The 26,180-nt window shown below is 37.0% G+C and overlaps 5 protein-coding genes across 7 annotated transcripts; 2 read left to right on the top strand and 3 right to left on the bottom strand.

Annotated features, from left to right (window-relative positions):
* Positions 1-177: 177 nt before the first annotated feature.
* Positions 178-23,419, bottom strand: LOC115634411 (lysophospholipid acyltransferase 1). Of its 3 annotated transcripts, none has more exons than XM_030532109.1 (10): positions 23,355-23,419; positions 22,448-22,925; positions 5,993-6,216; positions 4,955-5,123; positions 4,692-4,862; positions 3,574-3,921; positions 3,292-3,492; positions 2,519-2,650; positions 2,177-2,453; positions 1,886-2,087 (listed from the first exon to the last, which is right to left on the bottom strand). In XM_030532109.1, exons 2-10 carry the CDS (start codon positions 22,541-22,543, stop codon positions 2,020-2,022), a joined length of 1,686 nt encoding a protein of 561 aa, XP_030387969.1. In that variant the 5' UTR covers positions 22,544-22,925; positions 23,355-23,419; the 3' UTR covers positions 1,886-2,019. The 3 variants fall into 3 exon arrangements, with proteins under 3 accessions (XP_030387967.1, XP_030387969.1, XP_030387970.1); XM_030532110.1 differs by having other exon boundaries at positions 1,886-2,084; XM_030532107.1 differs by having other exon boundaries at positions 178-2,453.
* On the bottom strand, positions 9,845-12,869 carry LOC115634410 (proteoglycan 4). Its single transcript, XM_030532106.1, has 2 exons — positions 12,768-12,869; positions 9,845-12,711 (listed from the first exon to the last, which is right to left on the bottom strand). Exons 1-2 carry the CDS (start codon positions 12,775-12,777, stop codon positions 9,932-9,934), a joined length of 2,790 nt encoding a protein of 929 aa, XP_030387966.1. The 5' UTR covers positions 12,778-12,869; the 3' UTR covers positions 9,845-9,931.
* Positions 23,420-23,628: 209 nt separating the features above from the next.
* On the top strand, positions 23,629-24,239 carry LOC115628671 (cytochrome c oxidase subunit 7C, mitochondrial). The gene is made up of 3 exons (XM_030524845.1): positions 23,629-23,790; positions 23,895-24,062; positions 24,126-24,239. Exons 1-2 carry the CDS (start codon positions 23,707-23,709, stop codon positions 24,009-24,011), a joined length of 201 nt encoding a protein of 66 aa, XP_030380705.1. The 5' UTR covers positions 23,629-23,706; the 3' UTR covers positions 24,012-24,062; positions 24,126-24,239.
* Positions 24,240-24,334: 95 nt separating this feature from the next.
* On the top strand, positions 24,335-24,928 carry LOC115628661. Its single transcript, XM_030524833.1, has 3 exons — positions 24,335-24,493; positions 24,562-24,695; positions 24,751-24,928. The coding sequence occupies exons 1-3, from the start codon at positions 24,401-24,403 to the stop codon at positions 24,803-24,805; spliced, it is 282 nt and encodes a 93-aa protein (XP_030380693.1). The 5' UTR covers positions 24,335-24,400; the 3' UTR covers positions 24,806-24,928.
* Positions 24,929-25,001: 73 nt separating this feature from the next.
* On the bottom strand, positions 25,002-26,086 carry LOC115628652 (protein seele). The gene is made up of 3 exons (XM_030524823.1): positions 25,713-26,086; positions 25,466-25,633; positions 25,002-25,404 (listed from the first exon to the last, which is right to left on the bottom strand). Exons 1-3 carry the CDS (start codon positions 25,807-25,809, stop codon positions 25,088-25,090), a joined length of 582 nt encoding a protein of 193 aa, XP_030380683.1. The 5' UTR covers positions 25,810-26,086; the 3' UTR covers positions 25,002-25,087.
* Between the last annotated feature and the right edge of the window lie 94 nt (positions 26,087-26,180).

Below are 26,180 nucleotides of genomic sequence, written 5' to 3'. Positions count from 1 at the left end.
CTCGAGCGTGTTCTGCGTTTCGCTTTCATTCGAATTTCCTTTTAAAGTAGCGAAATCCAGAACAGCAACTTCTATTATCTATGTATGGGCTTGCTGGCCCTTGCTTGTGCTTGTTTCACGGCTTTATGGCATTATTCTTGAATGCGCATGAATGTTAATCAAACAAAAACAAATATGCTCTGCGTGTTGTGTCACTTTTATTACAATAAATATAAAAACATAGGTATTCTCTATCTCTATGTGTGTCTGTGTGAAATCACTATATTTTTTAAAATTAACAAAAAAGTTTTAAAACAACGTAAAATGTGCTTAGGCTAAGGAGTAAGTTATACGTAGGTGACATTATTGGAAGAAAGAAAATTGTATTCCTCGTACGCAAGCACAGTTAGATTAATATCTGAGGAAGAGTAGGAAAGTAGATTCTTTCCATAACGCTGCTCAGCAGTGGAAGTGGGTTTTAGGCGCAGACGCACACACATACACACACGCATGCAAATGTTTTAAAACAAATTAATTTCCTTATCAACTAACTATGTAGATTTATTTGCGCCCTTTGAAATTTGCTTCACATGGATTGGTTTTCATTAGCTTCAGTCTAATTTCAAGTTTTGGTTTAGTTCGATTTTGTATTTAAACTTGTAATTTAGTTGATTCTAAATACATACGCACATATGTATACATATTTGATATTTGTATTTTTATTTTTGTATAGTGTTGTTGCTTTTATTTGTGTACGCAGGCAGGCGGGAATATTTTGAATTGTCATTAAAAACATATATTTCAAATAAGTTTGTTAAAGTTTGTGTTACTTCTCATATCATAGACTATATGGTAAACATTTAATAGTACAAGTACATACCGGAAGAATTCATAGCATATTACATTACGCGCGCATAACAAACATTTACTACGTTTAACAACAATTAGACAGCGTACACAATTATATGTAAATGAAATTTTTTGTTTTACGGTTTTGTTTTTTTTTTTTTTTTTGTTGATAACATGTCAGATTTATCCGAGTGTGCGATAATGACAGCCATGGCTAATGAACATTAATTGATATATGTTTGTATGTATATTGAGCAAAAACACTTGAATCGGTATTCGCTTATCATAATATTTGGCTATTTATTCTTTAGACAATGTTACAAATATTCCCTTATCTAGATGTATATAGAATTTATGTATATAAATTTGTCCTCATATTATCGTGATATCATAATTTTTGTAAACCGAAATATTTGCCAAATGAAACAAAAAACTTAAAAATGTCAGCAAGACGCAAATACGAGTATGTTTGTATCTAATAGGGTGAGTGTGTGTGTGTGTTAATTTTCTATGCGTTGTATATATGTATGTGATATATATATTATATACTGTGTGTCTGCTTGCTGTGCGCATAAATCTCAAGAATTAATCATGCATCACTTTTTCTGCTACCCATTTCTACCAATGCTATGATGACATGGCTGTTCGTCTTGGTGTTGGTGCTGCAGCTGTTGTTGTTGCTGTTGATGATGCTGCCTCATCCAAATTCGTTTTTGCCTCCTCCTACGGCAGCTGGTTATGTTGTCCAACTACTATTTGGCATGACCATTACTGAGCATTGCTGGCAAGACGTTGGCTTGCTGCACCACAGAATTGATAACCTCGATTTCCTTCTTTAGAAAGGTAGCGCTATTGTCCTCCATGTTGTTGTCCTCGATGACACAATTAGCGTCCATGCCATTCTCATGTGATATGTTACGCTTGCGCAGAGCCGTTGATGCAGCTACTAAGGAATCCTTGTCCAGATTGCCACCAGAACTTCCTCCACCTCCAATAGCATTAGTGACGCTACCTAGCTTTAGTTTGGGGAACTCGATATCGCGCATTAAGTCGTTCTTCAACTCAACAATGCCACTAACAGTTTCGGTTACAGTCTTATCTATAAATTCCTCAATATTTTTGGTTTCAGCTTCAATCTTCTCCTTCAGCTTGCTGGATAGCTGATCCATTTCGCATTGATCATGCGGCACGCTAACCGCGTCTCGAGCGCACGCTACTCGCTGTTGTTGTTGCTGCTGCTGCTGCTGTAGGTCTTGCTGCTGTGTGTTGTGGAGTATTATATTGTTGTGTTGTTGCTGTTTTTCTTGCAATTGATGCTGTGGCATATTGTCACTAATGTGTACTTTACGTTTAGTGACTCTGTTCTCTGCGTCACTTTCCTCGTGCTCATCATTGAGATCATCTGTTGCAGGAATAGCAGCCGTCGCCTGCTTTCCCGTCGGTCCTTTGTCCACTTTGGCGTCCTTGTTCGTCCTCGTGGTCTGATTGGTTGTTTCAACACTGGTGCTGCTACTGGACGGCTTGACGCGTTTCTCACCGCGTATAAATATAGGTAGAATAAATATGGTCACTAGTGAAATGATGTGAAGGCACAAATAAAATCTCAGGTACAATTGAATGCTGCCCTGTAATTAAAAGAATGACAAGACAAATGAGGCACAATTCGTTTAAATAATCACAATTTACTTACCATAAATTCAAGCAGAACAAATGGGAATGTAGCGTAACCCATCACTATACGTGTGGTTAAACAGGTAAGAATGTCGTAGAACATGCGCGTGAACTGTGTACTTTGGAAACGATGCCTGAACATGCGGCGTGCCTGTAAAAGAAACGCATTAAATTAGTGAAATTTTTGATATTTAAAATGTATAGGGAAATAATTAATCAATATTATTACCAATTCTCATACACCAGTATTCTCAAAAAATTACTTTTCCAGAAATGTTTATTAAATAAATAAAACATTCGTTTCTGTGTATACGTTTTGTTTCTTTTGTGGAAAATTTGTGGAATAGCACATTTTATGTATTATCAAAATTTATTTTTCGACAGAGGTAAAATAAACATTTCATGTATTCACATTTTAAAGTCAATCATATTGTGAACTTTGAAGCCAGATTAGTTTTTATTACTTTATGTTTTGTGAAAAATTAAGTTTCTTATTCGGAGTGATTTCACAGAAGTGTGAAAAATTGAGGAAGTTGTTCAAATGATTGCATAACTTTTTTTCAATAGTTATAACCTATTTAAAATTGGCCTTAACGAAAAAAATAGCATTAGTTTTCTAGGTTTAAAAATTTAAACCTAGATTCGTGTTGATTTTATTACTATTTTTATTTCGCTTTTATTCTTTTAACAATTCTTTCTTGACTCTATTAATTCTTCTATAAATCTCATCATGACAAAGTAAACTGTTTTTAATTTTGTAGATTTTTAATTATTATTCTATTACTAACTCACCGTACGAGCTGCTGTGACCACCAAAGCGCCTGTGGCAAAGGTTAAATAGTAACCAGGATAGAAACCATGCCAGACCGCGCTCAAGGCAAATGTTAATAGAGTACCATATTTCTTGGGCACCCGTTCATAGACAAGTGTACGCAGCCAGCGATTGGTGCCACAATTCCAGTTGTTGATGGCATCTCGGAAGTTTGAAGCGAACTGCAATGCATATTATATTATTCGTAAAATTACAATTTTTTCGAGCTACTGTTAAACACATTTTTGTGAGTTACAACTTACCTCAAACGACAGCACATTGATATTTGATATTAGATCCCATTTGGCATTGCCATCCTTATCGTAACCGGTGAAACCTAAACCTGAATTATTGCATATAGCATCGGCGAGGAGCCACGCATGATAATATTTAAAACGAATGCACGAGGTCGCCAACATGGCGTACCAGAACTTATAGCCAATGTTTGTATTGTTTAAGAAGTCATCATCTTTCATATTCTTCACCGGATACATTTTCACAAATTTCATGAATATGAACGCACACACGCAACTGCCGATAACCTTACGTATCACTGTTTTTGTAGGCGACGGCTCGAGAACCAATTCCGATTTCCCATTGTCCAAGTTGCCCTGCAAAATTGTTCCAAACGACAAAGGTGAGAGATAGATTGAGGTCGTGGGGTGTGCCAACGAATGAGTTAAACCGAAAGTGTAATAAGAGGTGGAAATTGAAATTGATAAATGGAATGGGCAGCAGGCGAGCGGATATGGAATGTGGCCGCACTATTTGAACAGGTGGGTTTGTGTGCGTGTGCTGCAGTTTCTGTAAATTTTGCTTCAAGGATGTTGAACGTATTTGGATCAAATTAGTGTTTAATATAATTCGCTGCCTGCGATTTCTTACGACTGTATCGACTTACGCCCCACAAATCGGGTTAGGTCCGCATTATTTGAATTATATAGAAATAGATGCTAGAATAAATGTGCCCTAATAGAGCATCATCACTGACTCCAATGCTTTCACTTTTTGGATAAAGCATTGAAATTACAAGGAACCGCATTTTCAGTTTTTGAAATATCTAATAGAATTGAGTGTTTCTCAAATCACTATAAATACACTCTAGATTACTATGTGGTTTCCACATCGAAACACAAACGTATGCAGCCAACATATTCAACTCTCAGCTCGCGTCAGTGTCCATCAGATTGGCAGAGAGGCTGCGGCGAGAGGAAAGCGAAAGCATGCGGCATAGATAATGAAATCACTGCAGTTCCATTATGCAGCAGCACATAAACGTAAAGGCTTGTTGAGCTGACCACCGCTGACCACCACATAAAAACTACACTCCGACACCTTCCCACTGGCCCCCGATAGACAGGTATTCAGTATTCATACGTACATTCGATGATGGTCGCTTCAGGAGATTATAGCCCTCAACAAACTCGATGTAGTCTTTGTAAAACACAAGAGGACCGGCCATCAAGCCTTGAAAATGCCACACATATGAGAAGTACTCCAGGGCAGATGGCATTTTTCTAATGGCATGATATTGCTGTGCCCTTGTCAAATCCTGTGGACACACACACACACACAAAATTAAAAAAAATGTGAAATTGAACATTGAATATTTTGCAAATTAGCAGCCTCTGCTGCCTCACCTACCTCGTCCTGACGCACAAAGCCATCATGTATGCTGAACGCCAGACTCGTTACCTTCTGTGTGATGATCATTAACGGTCCTGTAATGTCGAGAGCGTACGAGCCATAGTCATAGATTTGGCGCATCAAGTGAACGCACAGCAAATAGCTCATGGCCACCAACAGGACGGTTCTGCAAAGTAAAAATTCTTGTAAATTATTACTCTTCTGACCATTGAAGAAATTAATTTTACTTTGTACATGAAATGTACAAGAGTATGTTAGGATTGCGGGAGGTGAAAAAAGTAACAGGCAGAACCCACAAAGTATATACTTATATTCTTGATCAGCATAACAAGACGAGGCGATCTGGCCCTGTCTGTCCGTCCGTATGAGCACCTGGATCTCAGAGACTATAAGAGATGTAGACACAAAATTTTGCACAGAGATGCCTTTTGTTGCCTTTGTGATTTTCCGATTTTCCATTCGTATAATCGGGCCACAAAATTTTAGTCCCAGATGCCTTATGTGAATACGCAGAAAATGTGTATTTAGGAATTTCCCTCCCTCACCCCTCTCCCACGCAATTACTGATTTTCCATAACTCCCGCATTTCTTGGATTTTTTCATTGAAATTCAGGAAAATATCTCTAGTTAGTGATTATATGTCCGTATGCCAAGTTTCATGCATAGAATGATCGGTGCTTTTACTATTATTGAGAAAGGATATTTCGTGAAAGTATTGTACATTAGAGGCATCAATAATACGTCGTATATTAATATATTATTAAAGTATTACATTTGTATTTAATATTAAATTGTCTAAATTTGTAAAGTTACAAATCTCTTGGATGTTTTCTATTATAAAGTTTTCACACTTCGTGGATAAGCTGTTATCTGTTTCTCAATGCATTATTATTTTGGTTGCAACATGTTTCTTATTTGATCTTAATTACGATGTACTCTTTTTAATACTTTGTACATACATACATAAAAGTACATACAGACATAGGCACGGAACCACAACAGAACAATCTTATTAGCTACGTTAAAATACCTCACCTCTGCACAATGCGCGGATCCTGAGTCCTTATAACAATATAACATATTGCCGGCAATCCTGCAATGTGTATGGCCTGTTGTCCAAAACAGAAATAGCCAAAGGTCAGGCCAATAGATAGCGCAAATATGTGTCGCACTTTGGAAGACACTTTGGAAGGATGCAATAGCGACCGAAATAGCGAGGCCAGGAAGAGCGCTGATATCTGGCAGATTAGAAAGTTGACCTGCAATGAAAGAACAGAATAAAAAAACTTACTATCTATATACATAAAATATATTTAAACAAAAAATGATGAGTAGTCTGCGTAAAATAAACCCCTAACTGGCGTTAAATCGTAATCAAAATTTGACACTTTTATTATACCCTGTACCCAAAGGGTACAAGGGTATATTAGTTTTGTGCGAGTGCACATGGAACACACAGAAGGAGGCTTGGTAGACCCCACAAAGTATATATATTCTTGATCAGCATGACAAGCCGAGTCGATATAGCCATGTCCGTCTGTCCGTCTGTCTGTCTGTCTGTCCGTCTGTCTGTCTGTCCGTCTGTCTGTATGAACGCAAGGATCTCCGAAAGTATAAGAGCTAGAATAACCAAACTTGGTATACAGATTCTCCTGAGACCGAGAAAGGACGAGTTTGTTCATTTTTTCTGATCCACCCCCCACTCCCCTCCCCCCCCCCCCCCCCCCCTATTACAGATTTCCTATAACTCCCATATTCTTGGAATTTTGAACTAAAATTTGGTAGTCACATTAGGTTAGTAATTATATATCCGTATACCAAGTTTCATTATGATAGAACGATCGGAAAGAAAGTTATAGCCATATAACCAGGCCCAATGCACACATACATATGTACAAGTACACAAACACGCATAAGGCATGATTCTGATGTAAATGTATGTATGCATGCATGGAATATTTTATATTTAATTAGTTAATATTTAGTTAATTAATTAAATTAATTTAGTTAATTAATTAAATTAAATTAATTAATTAATTTAATTACTTTTTTGTGGGGTGGTACAGGGTATTTAAGAGTTGAGCCTGCTCGACTTTAGCATTCCTTTCTTGTTTAATATACAAACTATTCAGTGTATAAAAATATTTAAAGAAATCTGTTGCTCGCTTGTCTGTCTTGAAATAAATATTAAATAAAATAAGCGGTTAGTTGTGAGATAGCTGCTCTCATTCCTAATACTGGTGTTTATTAATTCAACCCATTATTTATAATATAATTGAAAAACAATATATGTTGTAACAAAAGAGTGTAACACAACATAAGAAATGTTGGCGGTAAGAGCTAAGGAAAGGAAATTTGACGATCTTCTTTGTCTAGAGAAAAGACTATAGACTGTAAGACTAGTGTGCATAACAACAGACGCCTATATCTGATTGCTCTACTTAGCCAATAAATAAATATTTACATATGTAGAGTGTAATTTGGACATGCACGTGTTGCAGTTACAATTTTGCAAGCCTTCGGAGAGTTATTTTCTATTTCTATTTTGATGAGAACTTGTTTGTAAAGCCTACAGTTAGGCACATGCTGGAGCAACGTGAGCTGTTTTATTATAAATATTTATTCATATTGGGGGCATCAAATGAGAACACACGGTCAGTCGCCAAGTCTGGCCCACCACAAACAGCCGCCCAAGCACAATAACAACAATACAATAGCTACAACAACAACAACAACCACGTCGATGCTATTTTACATCAACTTTGCAATTGTCGTAGTCGCTCAGGTTGGCGTCGTTCTCGTGGATGTATGTTGTTGCTTTTTGTTTTAACTCATTGCTCTTGATCATGATCACGCGTTGTGATCAATGTACAGCAGCATTTTCTTCCGCTGGCTACACACTCGATAATTTATGTCATTGAGCTCAACACATGTGCCACTTTATTTTAATTACATTTAATTTTATTTGATTTTATTTTCTGCACGTTTGCAAATGAAAATGTCGATCAATTGCAAGATTTATTTTTATTTGTTGTGCAAAGAGGCAGGACGCCCTTTGGCCACTTATCAACAAACGTTGAGGTCATTAAGTGGACAACCAATTGCTAATTTTTATTTTTTACGCTATTTTGAATGTCAATTCGGATATATAGTACTCGTACATGCAAATTTCAAGAAGCAACGACGCTTGAATTTTTATTTGTTTGCCTAAATAAAAATGTACTTTAATTATTGACCCATTTGAATGAGAAATCAAGCAAATCACAACAAAACAGTGTTTTTTTTTTTTTTTTTGATTTTGTTTAAACCTATTCTACCTTGACACAGTGGCATGTTCCTAAGGGGGTTACATCCCTGATACCAGTCCATTTTTCAATGGACTTAAGTCAAACCGAAAAAATATATATAAAGCTTTAATATAAAGCACAGCGCAAAGATAATAATTTTGTCAATTTGCAAAAGTAAGGATGAGTTGGTGATCGGTTTTTTATCAATTTTCATTATCAGAGGTATATACTATATATATTTTTACAGCTCACACACACACACACCATCAAGCAATCGGAATGGCACATCCAAATGCTTTGCTCATAGGGTTCCTCTATATTGTTGAAAATTTGAAATTATTCAACAGTCGACATTGGAACGGCATTTGTTGATAAAGCCCATTGGTGTCGCAGTGTTATCATTGCGAAAGTTTTTAGTTGATAAAAGGTGAATGGGCACAACTTTTGTTTTGTCTTTGAAACGCACTACTTGTATAATGATTTTACTTAGAAAAAATATTTATTGGCTTAATCAACCAACAACGTTGATAACTCCGAACTTTATTAAACGCGCTGTGCCCACAAAATGTACTGATAGAAAAATTTCTTTAATGGGTTTATAATGGTGGAACGGTATCAATCATTTACGAGTGCGTGTCACTTTATATATAGCATACATATGTTCAGGAACTATATTGACAGTCAATTAAAACATATATATATATATCTATGTACATACATTTATGCTAGCACGACAGCGGAGAATCATTTCAAGATATGGGCCGAAAGAGGCCAGCAGAAAAGTTGATCTCAATGTACTGTTAGAAACTTTTAGAAACTCAAGAACAATTTTGAAATACACCTATACTGAATACACATCCGTGTGCACTTTGGGGTCCCCAGCTCTTAAAATCTGTGAGATCTAGGTGATCATACGGACGGACATACAAACAGGTATAGTGGACTAGGTTTATGGGCGTCGGAAATGCTTCCTTTTGTCTGTTTAATTTTTTTCACTTTGCACAACCTAATCTGTATGTACACCCATTGTACCTTTTAGGTACAGGTTATAAAAACAATAATAATGAAAACTAAACCAGCTAGCTCTACCACCTTCTGGAATTTTCTCTGTATACAAGCATAGTACAGAAAAGTGCAGATAAGAGGAAATTTAAGAAGTTGGTTTGCAGAAAGAAGGGCAAATGACATGCATTGACTTTGAATTTGCGTGTGCTGGCTTGCATAAACGCAGTATATTTAATAAAATAACGGAATGCACTACCTGTCCATCATTATCATTATCTCTAGCACCAATACCAATACCACATCCTCCTCTACTTGACTGCAATGCCATGAAGCAGCCTCATTGCAGTCAACAATTAATTATATTATTGTCGTACACAGCCAATATGCGTAGAGATAACCATGCATATATGCAAACCTTTGAATGCTATGGCAACTGGAAGGGATAATATAGTCAGAACAGAAATTACTTTAGATATCTGGAGGGTCAGTTAATGGCATTTCAACCGTAACATTGTTAGGAAGCAAATAAAATGTGTGCTCCTGCCTACCATCACATCAAAAATTCAAACAATGATGGCAACATACAAGAACAGCCTTTTGCATGATGTAACGCATTTTATTGATGATATTGCATTATAATACAGTAGGTTATATAGAGAAATCTATCGATTTCCTAATTGGGTTAATTGCGCTGGGCTGGACAATTTAGAACCAACTCGCGGCTACGACAGGAACTGGCCTCGCGATCGAACCACTGGCCCTTCTGGCATCTGCGCATTATGCGACGGCCAGAGCGACATTCGTAGAAACGACGGCAGTGGTTCTCATCCAGCATGAAGGTACCATCAGACTTGTCATTACATGCAGAAGCACTACTTAGAATGTTGCGCAGAGGTTTCAAAACTAATTTTTCAATTATGCTGCTAGGAGTAGGAGTCTTTGAATCGCAGGGTGTAGTTGTTGTTTCTGCACATGGTGTGGTTGTAGGTGCTCCACAAGGAGTTGTGGAAACGCAAGGTGGTGTTGTAGTTTCGCAGGGTGGTGCTGTGGTTGGAGAGCTTTTCGGCGTTGAAGGAGCTGGAGTTTCACGGGGTGGTGTTATAGTTTCGCAGGGTGGTGTTGTGGTTGGAGAGCTTTTCGGTGTTGAAGGAGCTGGAGTTTCACGGGGTGGTGTTATAGTTTCGCAGGGTGGTGTTGTGGGTGGAGAGCTTTTCGGCGTTGAAGGAGTTGGAGTTTCACGGGGTGGTGTTATAGTTTCGCAGGGTGGTGTTGTGGGTGGAGAGCTTTTCGGTGTTGAAGGAGTTGGAGTTTCACGGGGTGGTGTTATAGTTTCGCAGGGTGGTGTTGTGGGTGGAGAGCTTTTCGGTGTTGAAGGAGTTGGAGTTTCACGGGGTGGTGTTATAGTTTCGCAGGGTGGTGTTGTGGGTGGAGAGCTTTTCGGCGTTGAAGGAGCTGGAGTTTCACGGGGTGGTGTTATAGTTTCGCAGGGTGGTGTTGTGGGTGGAGAGCTTTTCGGTGTTGAAGGAGTTGGAGTTTCACGGGGTGGTGTTATAGTTTCGCAGGGTGGTGTTGTGGGTGGAGAGCTTTTCGGTGTTGAAGGAGCTGGTGTTTCACGGGGTGGTGTTATAGTTTCGCAGGGTGGTGTTGTGGGTGGAGAGCTTTTCGGCGTTGAAGGAGCTGGAGTTTCACGGGGTGGTGTTATAGTTTCGCAGGGTGGTGTTGTGGGTGGAGAGCTTTTCGGTGTTGAAGGAGCTGGTGTTTCACGGGGTGGTGTTATAGTTTCGCAGGGTGGTGTTGTGGTTGGAGAGCTTTTCGGTGTTGAAGGAGTTGGAGTTTCACGGGGTGGTGTTATAGTTTCGCAGGGTGGTGTTGTGGGTGGAGAGCTTTTCGGCGTTGAAGGAGCTGGAGTTTCACGGGGTGGTGTTATAGTTTCGCAGGGTGGTGTTGTTGGTGGAGAGCTTTTCGGTGTTGAAGGAGTTGGAGTTTCACGGGGTGGTGTTATAGTTTCGCAGGGTGGGGTTGTGGTTGGAGAGCTTTTCGGTGTTGAAGGAGTTGGAGTTTCACGGGGTGGTGTTATAGTTTCGCAGGGTGGTGTTGTGGGTGGAGAGCTTTTCGGTGTTGAAGGAGCTGGTGTTTCACGGGGTGGTGTTATAGTTTCGCAGGGTGGTGTTGTGGGTGGAGAGCTTTTCGGCGTTGAAGGAGCTGGAGTTTCACGGGGTGGTGTTATAGTTTCGCAGGGTGGTGTTGTGGGTGGAGAGCTTTTCGGTGTTGAAGGAGCTGGTGTTTCACGGGGTGGTGTTATAGTTTCGCAGGGTGGTGTTGTGGTTGGAGAGCTTTTCGGTGTTGAAGGAGTTGGAGTTTCATGGGGTGGTGTTATAGTTTCGCAGGGTGGTGTTGTGGGTGGAGAGCTTTTCGGCGTTGAAGGAGCTGGAGTTTCACGGGGTGGTGTTATAGTTTCGCAGGGTGGTGTTGTGGGTGGAGAGCTTTTCGGTGTTGAAGGAGTTGGAGTTTCACGGGGTGGTGTTATAGTTTCGCAGGGTGGTGTTGTGGTTGGAGAGCTTTTCGGCGTTGAAGGAGTTGGAGTTTCACGGGGTGGTGTTATAGTTTCGCAGGGTGGTGTTGCGGTTGGAGAGCTGTTCGGTGTTGAAGGAGTTGGAGTTTCACGGGGTGGTGTTATAGTTTCGCAGGGTGGTGTTGTGGTTGGAGAGCTTTTCGGTGTTGAAGGAGTTGGAGTTTCACGGGGTGGTGATATAGTTTCGCAGGGTGGTGTTGTTGTTGGAGAGCTTTTCGGTGTTGAAGGAGTTGGAGTTTCACGGGGTGGTGTTATAGTTTCGCAGGGTGGTGTTGTGGGTGGAGAGCTTTTCGGCGTTGAAGGAGTTGGAGTTTCACGGGGTGGTGTTGTGGTTGGAGAGCTTTTAGGTGTTGAAGGAGTTGAAATATCACAGGGTGGTGTTGTGGGTGTAGCTTCACTGGGAGGGGGTGTTTTAGGGGGAGGACGAGTTACTTTGTTGCATGGTTTCTTCGGTGTTGTGGTTTCGCACGGAGGAGTTGTAGTTTCACACGGTGGAGTTGTCGTTTCACACGGTGGAGTTGTCGTTGCACACGGTGGAGTTGTGGTTTCACACGGAGGAGCTGCTGTCTGCACAGCATTTCCTTCGATTTCGCCATCCTGCTTGTTCACGTTAGAAGATGTAATTGCTCGCATCGCAAGTCCATTAACATTAACGCAGTCAACCAGGTTGGCCAACTTGCAGGCATTTGTCTGCACATCCAAAAATTGTCCAAGGGGGCAGTTTCTATGTATCGCGCGACCACTCCTACACACGTAGTATCCCGCACATTTCATTATATCTATCATAACAGTACCATCTGCTACATTGTCGCAACTTGGTCGGCGACGAATTTTTTTTGCGTATGATGGTGTGGTGACGACCACAATAAGGGCCACAAATGCCAATCCAACTGAAAGAACACTTGGGTTAAGGACTGTGCACTGTAAAGCATCTGGCACGACTTACGGAATTTCATTTAGAAACTTTTATATCGCAGTTTCGAAAGTATAACTAACAGTCTGTTACTTTAATACTTTCTTCTCAATGTGTCTGAGTTAGACTACTCGAGTTGGCTTTTATACCAACCGGCCATCACTTTATCTTTTAAAATTTAAACAAATTTTCATGTATCGACAAGGGTTCTTGAAACAAGTTACAAAGAAGAAGGAACAATGCAGTAGTTTTTACAAATATTTACATACAATTTCGCTAATTGAAAAAAATAATTTCTTGTGAACCAAATGCTAGTCAATAGTAAAGCAATTGTTTGTGCTCAAGAAAATTGTTGAACTTTTAAAATAGGAAAGCAAGGCATTTCTTCCCAAATACTTCACAAGTAGAGATCATTATTATGTATACTTTTTCAAGTGTCTACACGAATGCTGTCTATAGTACTCTACAGTCTAATGGATATGTATACATAAAAATAGTAACAAAGGCGAGGGCAACAACGGCACATTGACAATAACGGTCACAAAGCCGCACTCGATAAGCGATAGGGTCACAAACAATGGGCCGTGTGCTCTGAGTGGCTTTCTAATTCAAGTGCCACAAATTAGTTAAGATAATTTTTAGTCAATTGTGTAGGAAACACTGATATGGTGTGTACAAATAAAGACAATTGTACTTTGTACTGAGTTAAGGGCAACTATTTAAAAAGAAAATAATTGTACATAGTAGGAAATCGAACTATTCTGCATTTATTATTTTTTATATTAGTGCTAGTATATAAGGATTTAATCGAACTTAAAACTATTTTATATAACGATTATTTCTTTTCTATTTCATTTCAACATATTGAAGATTTTTCTTTCGCTCTTTCACATCTTTATTTTTGATTTAAAAAAAAATGATCTGGCTACGTTCCAGAATACTAGTGGCATGAACTGAAGTTATTTTTAAAAAAATGTGGCAGATAAATAAACATAGAAAGTAAAGTATATTAACAATAAGAGTGGAAACCATTCGGTTTATTGGAATTATTTTTTGTCATTGAAAAAGAGTAAAAATCACTCTATGATGACTTATTTTGACAGAGGTTTAGAGTGTGTAAAGAATCAGAGAATCCTTTTGGATTTTTCAAAAATCTTTAAAATAGTAATTGAGCCATTTCCTTTCACTGCAGTTTTTATGGAGTGTCTTATTCAACATAAAATACAAGTTACTTATAGTTAGTGACTTGAAGGATTTTTTAACTTGCATAAAATAAACTTCCATGACAAACTTGGCAAACACTAGAGAAAATGATTACCAATTACCCTGCCAATTGATGTGGCAATGAACATTAAATGCAATTATTCCAAGAGACCAATTCTCACATATAAGCACTGCTACTCTCGTCATATTCCCCATACACGTGTTTTGTAATGCATGTAAAATGACAGCTTATTGCTTTTGTAATTTGTCGGATGCAAAAACTGTCAGTGGCAATGATCAAATGTTGGCCAATCGAACCAGTTTTCATCAATATGTAACGATGAACACAAAGCGAGCAAGCTGCGGCAATATGAAGAAAAACAACAGCGAATGGGGGAAAACAAATGTATTATTTTGCTACACTGAACATTTGAAATTAATCTCATGGATGCAGCCAACAACCCACACTGCCAGTTGATATGCAATTGTTCATTTATATAGTACATAGTAGGTTGCCAGGCAACGTCCTTGTTAGACAGAAATCTATACATGAATGCCATGACTCTACCTGGGCTATGTGAAGTATTGCACAAAAGCAAATCAGCAGCTGCCAGCATAAGAGCCCTCGTTATCCACGCTCCAACAAGTGGCATCAATGCCAACATGTTGGACATACGGCAGCAGAAGCATCAGCATCAGCAGCTTATGCCTGAAACTAACAACTTTTTAATGAGGTCCATGTTCCAGGAACAAATAATGCCGCAGATGTTTTGAATCGCAAAATGTGACGAGCGACAAAGAAATGCAATTTTAATTAGACCCAAAAACACCTGCCATCATGTAAGCTCGTTATATACTATGACAAATGTCAGATTGTTCCGAGATGGGGTAATGCGAATAATTATTGAAATATGAAGTAAAAACAATTTTGCAGAAGTGGCAAAATGGCTGCCAAATAAAAGCTCCATTCAAACAAAAAACTCGAGGTTATAATATACCTTTCCTCCGGAAATATTAAAATTGCGATAAGAAAGTAGAATAGATTCAGAAGAATGCAAATTAATAAAAGAAATCATAAACTGCACAACATTAATGAACAATGTACTTGTACAATTTTTTTTTTACCTTATGACCGAAAATCATATTGAGAAATTGTAATACTAAATGTATTTCTTTTCTTTATAGATACCTATATAAAGAATTAATTGGTAATTAATTATTACTTTTCAGATATGGGTGCTACTATGAAACAAATTGTAGTCGATTAGTCTTTTGTCAGGCTGCCCATCAATAGAAAATGTACCGACAATAAACCGAATTAAATAAAAATATACATATCCATTATTGTAAAAAATTGATAATAATTAGTACTTGTATATATCGTTTGTTTGCAGCAATCTGAAATAGTACACCGATTTTTATATCTTCCCAAACAATAATTTATCATACTAAGACTTCATTTGTCACCGATCGGTCCTATGACAGCTATATAAAATAATAAAGTATATGCTTTGTAATAAGCTAATAAGCTGGCTTGTGCCACGCTAATCCTTCAGTTTCGACTTTTTAGCATACACGTTAGCTTGGGTACAGGATTTTTAAAATCAAAGAAAAATTTGTCAAATTTCATATAAATAATTTGCTAGCTCTTTTTGCAACAAAAATATTTGTCGGAAAAATAGGAACTAGAATAATTAAACTGCGAAACTGGAATTTTCAAAGAAAACAAAAGGAAGCAAGAAATCCTCAAAAATGAATATCCAGATTTTTATAAATATCCCATAATGCTTCTATAGAAAGCAAACTTTAACATGTCTGAGCAAGAGAACATTTTCACAATCATTTATAAACATTTGTTTCCAGAGTATGAAAGACAGAACCACTTGCGAGCTGCATGTATTAAAATTATAAGCCATGTTCGCGGAAGGAAACTGTCTGTGCCAAGAATGTTATGGCACGGTAGCAACAACAAAAGCAAAAACTACAGACATAAAAGATTCAGGCGTGATTTCTGTAGTCTTTGTTTTTGTAATGGGAGGCAGGAACATGAAAGAAGAAGCATTTCAGCCACGCCGACGCGGGTTCGAAACAAGTCTTCTATGCTTTCAAGGTACAAAAATGTAATTGAGCATACATACATATGTATGTATGTACAGGCACCAAAAGCCGCCATTCTCGAGTAAATCGACATGTGTGTGCGTGCATGGTTGTAAGCTGATTCTACAAATTGAAAAATAAAATAGCCAAATGGCATACATAAGTACAGAAATACAATAAGTAGTACGTGTGCACAAAATTGTGTTTGGTATTGAAATTTAAATTCTGGGTGTGTATTAAATATAAAATCAAGGTCATAAGTTGCCAAGACAACTAAAATAAACAGTCAGTACCAGCAGTTGTTTACAATGCCATTCTATAATGCTATTCTGGAACTGCAGAACGCCCATATGGTTGCAAATTATTAATATTTCTTATGTCTGTTTTAATTCATCATCTCTAGTTTCCGCTTATCAAGAAAATGTAATTTTGACAAAACACATTTTGTAATTTTTCACCATTTATATTCATAAATTTGGTTGCGATACCAATTTGGATAAAATCAATAAAAACGACAGCAACAGCATATTTCAAGTAATTTAACACTTTCGGAACTGTATTTTTTTTTTTTTTTAAAACTATCTACGCCAAAAATGTTTATATACTAAAAGTGTCCTGTTTCTATACTGGGACATGTAATCCCCATACGCAATTATATTGGAATATACTGTCCTATAGTTCATTTTAAATCAAAGGTCGACATCTAAATTTGCGTGTGAAAATGCTCCGAAAATTCGGATGACATTTAGACAAACAGGATGCATGCATCGATGTTTCTGCACAATTTTTCAAGAAGAGTCTTAGAGCATAACTGTTTGAGGTACGTAGTGTCCCAGTAGTACCGGAGGGGTTAAGCAACTATAATATGGCAGCTTTACACAAAACGTCGGACAATGTCATAGAAAATTGCTGCATGCATCAAGTTGCATTGTTGTCAGTGACCTGCTGGGCCGTTTGACATTATTGAGCTTATCAAGGCATTCAGCACACACACACGAGCGCTTTTGAACAACTGAAGAATGCTGGACAAGGAATCAGCTACGGCGCTTTAAGCAACGAATATTTCATATCAATAAATATTTTATTTGCCGAATTTTTCTAGTCACAAATCGCGCTGTCACTCCAAGTTTATTTTTGATTTACTTTACTAAAATATTGCAGTTGGCCAATATGATTGGAAATGACAAATCCATCTATGCAAATATTTATTTAATAAACGAATTTGTAAAGAATTTTGGTTGAAGTTCTTTGCGCTTAAGACGAATATGGTAAATAGTACACGACATAGTACAGTACAAGACTTTAGTAAAAACATGAATTTTAATACATTAAGTTAAATTTTCAGTGTTAAAGAAGCACACACCATATACTACGCACATGGAAAAAATAGAATGTACACGCTCATGAATTATCTAAAGGTAATATGTTTGTGAACCATAAAACAAAAAATCGTAGCAAATCGCTCGTCAAAATAATAATTACAGTTATACATACATATGTCATAAATTATCTATTCACTTATTTCTTATTAAAGATAATATTTACCTAGAAATCGGTATAATAACCACCCTTGTTTGCATGACTTTTATTTATCGTTCTTGCCATACTAGAAAAAAGTTTGTTGTACATCTCAACCGCGTATTTTGTAAATACACTAGCTGAGAGGTATTTCGAAACGTTTTTGTACCACTTCGACGCATTAACTCCCCCAAAATATTTTAAATCGGGTTTAAGTCAGCATACTTGCTATCACATTAACTTAGAAGTATGTTTCTGGTCAGTATCTTGCTTAGAAGCCCATTTTAGAGGCATATTTTCCTCAGCATTGTATTATGGTAATCAAAATATCTCCGTACTGAAATTTGGTCATATATAGTGTATAGTATCAGTTCTTCAGAAGAGATACAGCCCAGAACCATTATTTATAAATGGGATGTGTAATTCCCCCTTTATCTGGAGTTATTAGTATATAGAATCGTATTTTACGTAACTGTACAAAATATTGTTTCACTTTTTATTCCCATCTCATTTTTGGCAAATAGTAGCCTTATCTTCAAAAGGTTTTTCCCAAAACAGTAAAACTATTTTGGCGATGCGCCATTGCAAATTTACATATTGAAATCCCATTGCCATAGCATTTTAGCTATACTGACGGTCAGTAGTTTCAAACGGCTTCTTGGGTGGACTTCGACTGAAGTAATTGTGATTTTGGAATCTTAACATTCTTCAAATTTTCCTAATCTGGTTTAGTTAAATAAACAAGAATTCAACAAATACAAACAAATCTTTCACAAAATAGTGAACTAATCTCTGATAATTAGGAAAAAAATATATACCAAAGTACTTATTATTTTGGCCAAGAAAAATATGCACATATGATAAATAAAATTTGAAAAACTTCCTTCATGTATAAATTGTAGTGTCAAATGTAACACAAAAGTATTGTGTTGGTTAGTGTATCTCAAATATGTTTATGTATGTGCTAGGATATAATAAGTAAACTTAAAAGGGGAACTGGAAACGGGAAGAATAATGTTTTAAACTCGAAACATCTTATTCAATTAAAATAATTTAAATATGTTATATACATACATGATTTTTATTAAATATATTACTTACCACATTTAACGTACAGTTATCATCTCATATCAAATAACATAAAATGCTATCAATCACCTAACTTACATTTGTACATTATTGAGCGAAATGAAATGACATGTGCATATTCACATATGTATGTACATTGTGTATTCATACATATATATGTATGTATATAATAATGTACCTGTGCACCTACATACATACATACATATGTATATAGACCCAATAATTATTAAAGTAGGCCATAAATCATTTAATTAATTTTACCGCCCCTGCGGAACATCGAAACATTTCAACGAATAGTAGAGTGGTGGGGGTGGTGGTGTGGAGAGCTTCCCGGTGATTTTGCAATATCTAAACGAAGCGCTGTACGAAAAAGTGGCGTGATGACTATAAATAAATAAAATACTACAGCAACAATAACAAAAAGAAAACAAACACGTACATATCTCACCCGATATACTCAAATGATTGTATGGGTAGGGTATGTTCATATATATTTTCATGTAAACGCGATAAAAGCCTACAAAAGGCTTCATAATTCTAAAATACTTACATACTATGAGCCGTTGAACAAAATTATACAATTATAAAATCCACGTACTAAATAAACGTTGAACTAACATAAAGAGAATAAAAGAGAGCGTAAACAACAACAAAAAGAGCAGATAAAAACTAGACAAATACAAACAGACGCTCCCGCCACAAGTTCAGCCAACAGCTTAACTCAAGGTCGTCTGTATGACAAGACGGCACGACGATTTTTGTGGTTCAAATCTTCATATTTATGCCATGCGGAATGGAATACATAGGCAGAAATGTGGAAACAAACCAAATCTCAAAGCTTAGGCGCAACTGGTTGGGAACTTTCTGTAAAAAAAAACAATTCTCAAACAGAACTCGCACGCACGACTTATGTATACCCTTTACTTAGCTAAGTAATTAATTCAAAACTTAATTAATTTTTTCTTTCAAATTAAATTTTAAAATAAAACAATAATGTAAAAGTCAAAAAGCAGATAATAATGTACACACCAGTTGATGGGGAGAGATTACATTTCAGGAGTTACAATAACGCCGCATAACAAAAAAAAAACAATTACCCTTTCGAAAATTGGTAACTCTACTACTTAAACTTTCAGCTTATACATGTCTAGAAAGATTCGGTTTGTTGTGATAGTCAATAATATTATTTTGTGAGTTCTTTCACGCCTCGTTTTAGTTGTTGCCAAAGCTTAACGATTTCATAATACCCTTTTGCCCTGTTTAACCGGTACTGGAAATGTTTGGACTCCAAACCGGTCTAATGACTTGTCTCGCAGTGTGCAACAACTGTAGCATCAAGAGCGGTTGCAGTAAATAACAATTACATACATACATACTAAATATGTATGCATGAATGCATACGTGAATACTTATACATAAAAACAAAATAGAAGAATTTTGTAAATATGAAATCAAAAAATAAATAGCTTGAAATAAAAGAACAAAGCGTGGGTGTGCCAAATAGAGAGAAAGAGATGTAGAGAATGAAAGAGAGAGTTATGAGAGTTAATGAACCCGAGCACATCACAAAATAAACAATTTATTGGGTGCGAAATATGCATAAATACATACATATGTATGTACGTATGTACATATGTAGGTACATATAGTACGTATGTATATACATATGTACAAATCATATCAATTCAATATCAACGCTCATTAGTGTTGTATAATATCGTGGGTACAATACATGCATATACATTTACATAGGTACATACATAACTAAATGTATGTATGTATGTATGTATGTACGAGTATGTACAAACGTATTGCCGAATTTGCCATTTAGCGAAAATATTTGCGCATTAGCGAGTGCTTGGCCTCCAAATAATTTAAATAATGAAACTACTTACAAATGCATACACATGTATGTATGTATTTGCTTGTATTAGCAAACGAAGTCATAGGTTTACATACATACATTCGTATGTATTTACGCACATGTGCCAAATGACGGCCTTCTTACATTTTGAAATGTGCGAGTATAAAACGTAATAAAAAGCCGCCTCATTCGATTGTAAATTGTATACATGAGACACCCGGTGCAACTCTGACTCACTCACTTCTCGCCTCACAGCTGTGAAATGAAAACAAACAAAACACTCACACTACTGCATTGTTAAATTTTGTTTGCAAACAAAAGCAGCGTTTAAAATTCAATTATGCATAATATTAGCGTCAGTGCAAGAATAAGAACCGCGCCAAAACTTAGCAGCGGGTCGAGTTAAATTAGTTATGAGAGCCAAAAGCAAAGCAACAGATTTACAATTCAGAATAGTGTGATAAAGCAGCCAACAACAGTTCAATAAAACATACAAATTTGGTATTAAACACGTCATATTCTCACTTGTCGGCCTGGTCGACAATACAGTGATTAGATCATCGTATTCAACTGACAAAACCACAACCGACATAATGTCGACACCGAGGCGGCCTTAATGGACAGCTGATAGTCCAACAGTCATTACTTAGCAAATTTAGCTATGTGTGTAAGTGAATGTGTCTGCGAGTGATGTGGCTGGGATGAAGAGTTTATGGTTAAGCGTTACTATGCCAGCAAACACTCGTCATCTTCCTGCGCCATTTCCACCTACCCCGAATACAAATTTATTTAAAAGGATGGCAATTACAAGAATTAAGTTATGCCTCATCTAAGAACTACTTTGCCAATAAGCCAAGCTTAAGTATGAAGTGGCATGCATCATGTGTTCCTTCCTTTTTGTTCCACTTTTTTTAAGCTGCAGTTGCTCATTTATGCAAATACTAAATGACGTTTAGAATGCGATTGTGTGGGTGCGCGTGTTTATAATTGTGTGTGTGTATGGGGGGAAAGAAACGTGCCTGAATGACTGTTTTCAGTGTTTGTTGAAATACAACCGCAAAGTGCTTAATTCACCCATGCACCCGCTTAACAGGTAGAGCGAGTAGGTGACCGAACCTAATTTACCGTAACTTGATCTGATACATATACTAAATATAATATTTAATAGATATACGAATGTAGATATGTGTATTAAATAATATCCATTATTTTCGCATGCTGTGCCTACAAGCCTGTTAAAATGGCGAATTTAATAGACGCAATCAGAATCATATTTAAAGAACAAAAACAACAACAAAGAGGTTTAACAGAGGTTAATGACAGCTTGATAAGACGCAAGTAGAGCACACACAGGAAAAAAAACTGCGTAAAATACAAGATTAAACAATTGAAAGGCCGAACCAAATAGACAGTACACTACATACTCTGTAGTATGATTAAAGTACAGTACCATTGGAATATTATCAGTTAACATTGCAAGTTCATTTCGGAACATTGGAAAGGCGTATGAGCCAAAGTTTGCTATAAAACTTGAAAACCCTAATAATGGCAAAAATTGTTTATTATCTGAGTATTCCCATAATATGAAAATTTTTTTTAAATAATCTGTTGAAGGATCTGTGTATATATTTGCATAAAATTATGCAAAAAATATCTGACCCTTTTCGGTAGCACTATGGTCAAAGAAGCAATTAACCTTTGTTAAAAACCACATGCCACCTTACTTTTTATACAGATGGACGGCCAGACAACATGGCTATATCGACTCATCTCGTCATACCATGTACATACTTTAGGGGATCTGTGTTACATGTTCTTGCTCGAAACTAATATACCCTTCTAACTTGAGTCATACATATAATACTGATAAACACACGCCCGCAGGATAGTTATAAGGATATATATACGTTCATATGTATTGGCTTGTTTGCAGACAACTTACCAAATCAACAGACAGTCCGCACATGTCGGCCAACCAGGTGAAGATGCGACTTCCGTCATACTGGTCATTTACAATAAACTTAGGCGATTCCAGCATTTTGGATTAGTTTTTGTTTATTATAATAATCCTTTACTGCTTCATTTGAGATAGACTTTTGTCTTTGCAAAGACAAGCGCGTGGCCTGTCAGCTATTCGCTACGACACAAAGAAAACCGTGAACGCTACCGCCGCCGCGCACACACCAATGGAAAATTCTTGCAAATTATTCACGAGCACTTTATGAGATTTAATTTGTAGTTGTGGAGAACAGTACAAGTATTTCATTTGTCGCAAGCCACAAAATATGAGGCTGCGTTTTGTGCGTTATATTAAAGTTTACCGTAAATTTTGTGCACTAAATGAGTTTCAATAATTGTTTTGTAATTGCACCTTATGGGTGCGTGTGGAAGTTGCGTCGTTCTCTTTTCACTGACAAAATCTGAGTAAGAAAAACATCGAAACCTCTGTAGTACGCAATTTCGATGATATACATAAAGAACATCGATGCAGATTATTTTATATCGATTTATGTAGTTGAGCTCTCGATAAATGTTTAAGGTCTCTTACCACTTTTCGCGCCAAACGCACAAAAAGTATTCGAAACTGCGGTTTTTGATTAGTACATTTGTTAAAATTTATATTTAAATTCTTAAATTTTAATTTGGATTTGATTTTGAAAATATGTTCATTCGCCAAAACAACAGAAAAAACCCATTTTAGATATAATGTGCTCACAATTTCTTATATAAAGCACTACCTTTTATCATAATTAATAATTATTTATTTATAAATATTAAACAACTTAATTTTAATGCCGCATCGATGTTTTCGATATCGCTCTTCCAGTCGATATATAGGCTAAACTTACATCATTATTAATCGAGTAATTGCGCGCGGTAAAACTGCCAACCTGTTGGTATATTCAAAATGGTTAAATCAAACCTTTCTATTTGTTTTTAAATTTGTGATTTACGAAAAATGAATTGTTTCTAACTGTGAGTGCCCGCTTGCTGAGATTGAAAGCCGAAATTTTGTCTAGAAATATATGGTAATGTAGATGTTCGGTACATGCAAGCTGCCTGCTATGACACGAAATATTTTTCCTCAGCCATACTTCTTCAGTTATGTACACACTTGTTCTTGCATTAATATCAGCAAACCTACGAGTGGATTCGATTTTTACATTTGGTAATAAATTTGTTCCAATTAATTAAAAAAAAATGTTGGGCCGCAGCAGCGTTATTGCACGCAACTTCTCGCAATCCATGGTTAGATACAGTGGCCATGGTGGTGTCCCCGGCGAGGTAAGAATACAAAGTCTGCGCATGTGATTACATAATTTATATTTTGCACATAATTCACATGTACATATTAAACTAAAATTAATCAATTTGTAATCAACTTTCAGAACTTGCCATTCAGTCTGCAGAACAAATACAGAATAACTGCATTGTTCACTGTTTTCTGTATGTTGGGATTTGGTGCGCCCTTTCTGGTCGTAAGGCACCAGCTTTTGAAGAAGTAAAAAGTTAGCGAATGCAGCACCAAAAAGATAACAACAACAATTACACAAATTGTAAGGTTAACATTTTTTCATTGTTCTGGTATTATTTTTTAATGATCTTTTTCATTTTTTCAGCCCCCGTTTGTTGCACTCATAGTATTGCTGCAAAATTGCTAATCGTGTCACCATGTGTTAAGATTAAGTCAAAAGTGTACGCTTAAATAAAGTTACCAACTCTTAACCGGACAACTATGTTAGTATTTTTCTGTTTCCCAGTTGGCCATGATAATCTTGCTTACATTAAATCACAATATTCTGACAATTTAAATACTTTGTATCAACTTGTTGACTGATCTGGTTGAAAATTTACAAAAAAATAGAAATAGTTTTAATTTTTTGGTAAAGTTAAAATGTGGTCAATAGTGCGCGCTTCGGCGCGTAAGATGTGGGCTGCTTCTACACTAGCCCGTTCTTTTGGTTATGCCGGTGGTGTTCCCGGCAACGTAAGTAGAAAATGCAGACACGCTTCTTTTTCAATTCGCCGATAATCCGGTGCAACATTTAATCATAGAACTTGCCGTGGCGTAAGGGTATGGATAACCCAATGCGTTTCACTCTTTTCTATCTTATAATTGGGACTGTTGGCTTTGGTGCCCCGTGGTTGGTAGTACGCCATCAGATGCTGCGTAATGTCGTTGATGAGCCGTAAGTGGAAATGTAGTTCTGATTAAGAGTGGTGGTGATCTTGTTTCTATTTTAGTCCACCACCGGAAGAGGAGCCAGAACCTCCCAAGGATGAGAAGAAAAAGAAGTAAATTTGTATGCTGCCCTATTGTGCCCCAAGTACTTCCACAACATAATTGATTTTTCGCCCAAACATACATACGTACTCAATGAAATAATAAACAAATTGGTTCTTTAGTTTCTTCAACTGGAAAGCATTTAGAGTTTACTTTTATTGTCAGTTGACGGTCACTAAAATATAGATTTTAAATAAAACTGCAGTACAAAATAGGTCTAAGCCATTATAGGCAATTCTTGACGCTATTATAACAATGATGGTTATAGGAATTCGTTGGGTAGATTTGGCTATGAAATCACAGTTCGTCTTTCTCGTCGAACTCGTATTCTTCCTGTACAGGCCCATCCTCACAGTACTTGGCCTGCTCCGAGCAGATTTTTATATCCAAATCATTACCGACATCCTCAGCTTGGAATTCTTTTAGGAAAGCGTCCTCGTTGTCTTCGAGTACCTCCAGACAAAAGTGGCCCAAACTCTTGTTTAGGTCACCATCCTGTACGAAGTCGACTAGCGAAGACTCTGGATTCATTTTACCGTTCACTATCATTTTTAGAAGCGTAAACTTTCCATTGCTTTTGTAGGTGGCCTTCAGATAATCCTCCATTTTTTCACCTGTAAAGAGGCAGATTGAAATAGCCAATTGCTAAGGCTGGATCTATCATAAGTAACTCACAGATCTTCTCCATTAGCTCAGTCAAAAACATTTCGGACTTAACGAAGCGAACACGTTTGCTAATTGAATTACCATGTGCGTCCAAGCGGAAGCCACTCACATCGACCATCTTATGCGCGTCCTCTTTTGCAATAGCATCCTCCAATTCCTGCACTGTTGCCTTACACACTACATGACACGGAATAAAGTATTCAATTATTAAACACATGAACAATTTATATGAAAATTCTATGCGCCTGTTGCTTACCATGGCACTTGACCTCTTTGGAAGTGAAACTATAACCATGCGCAGGAAGTGTAGCGAGCAGTGCAATGCTGAACAGCAACAAATACTTTCCCAACATAATTTAAAACTACAAAACAACAATTTACAGCTATTTAAATGAAAGAAAACACCGGTAGTGAAAAGTAAACCACGTCACCACAACGCTCGATTTTGAAATGCGTTTAAACTAATAGTGGCGATTTGTTGTGTCGCAGAATCAAACTCTGCTAATTTCGTATATCATTTCCGGCTCTTCCCTAAACATGTGAGTGTGTTGTAGAGGGCTAGGTGACGCCTTCACGAATGATTCTTCGCCCAAATTTATCTAAACACCTAAAATATTTAAACAATTCATTTGAACGCAATGACAAAATAAATAACACAAGCATTATTTTTTCTCTCTGAAAAGCGGCTGTACACACTTTTCGTTTTGACATCGTTATCGATAGC

Source organism: Scaptodrosophila lebanonensis, unplaced genomic scaffold (assembly GCF_003285725.1).
Source record: "Scaptodrosophila lebanonensis strain 11010-0011.00,11010-0021.00 unplaced genomic scaffold, SlebRS2 tig00000001-arrow-pilon, whole genome shotgun sequence".
Classification (NCBI taxonomy): domain Eukaryota; kingdom Metazoa; phylum Arthropoda; class Insecta; order Diptera; family Drosophilidae; genus Scaptodrosophila; species Scaptodrosophila lebanonensis.
This window is presented reverse-complemented; position numbering and strand designations above follow the sequence as displayed.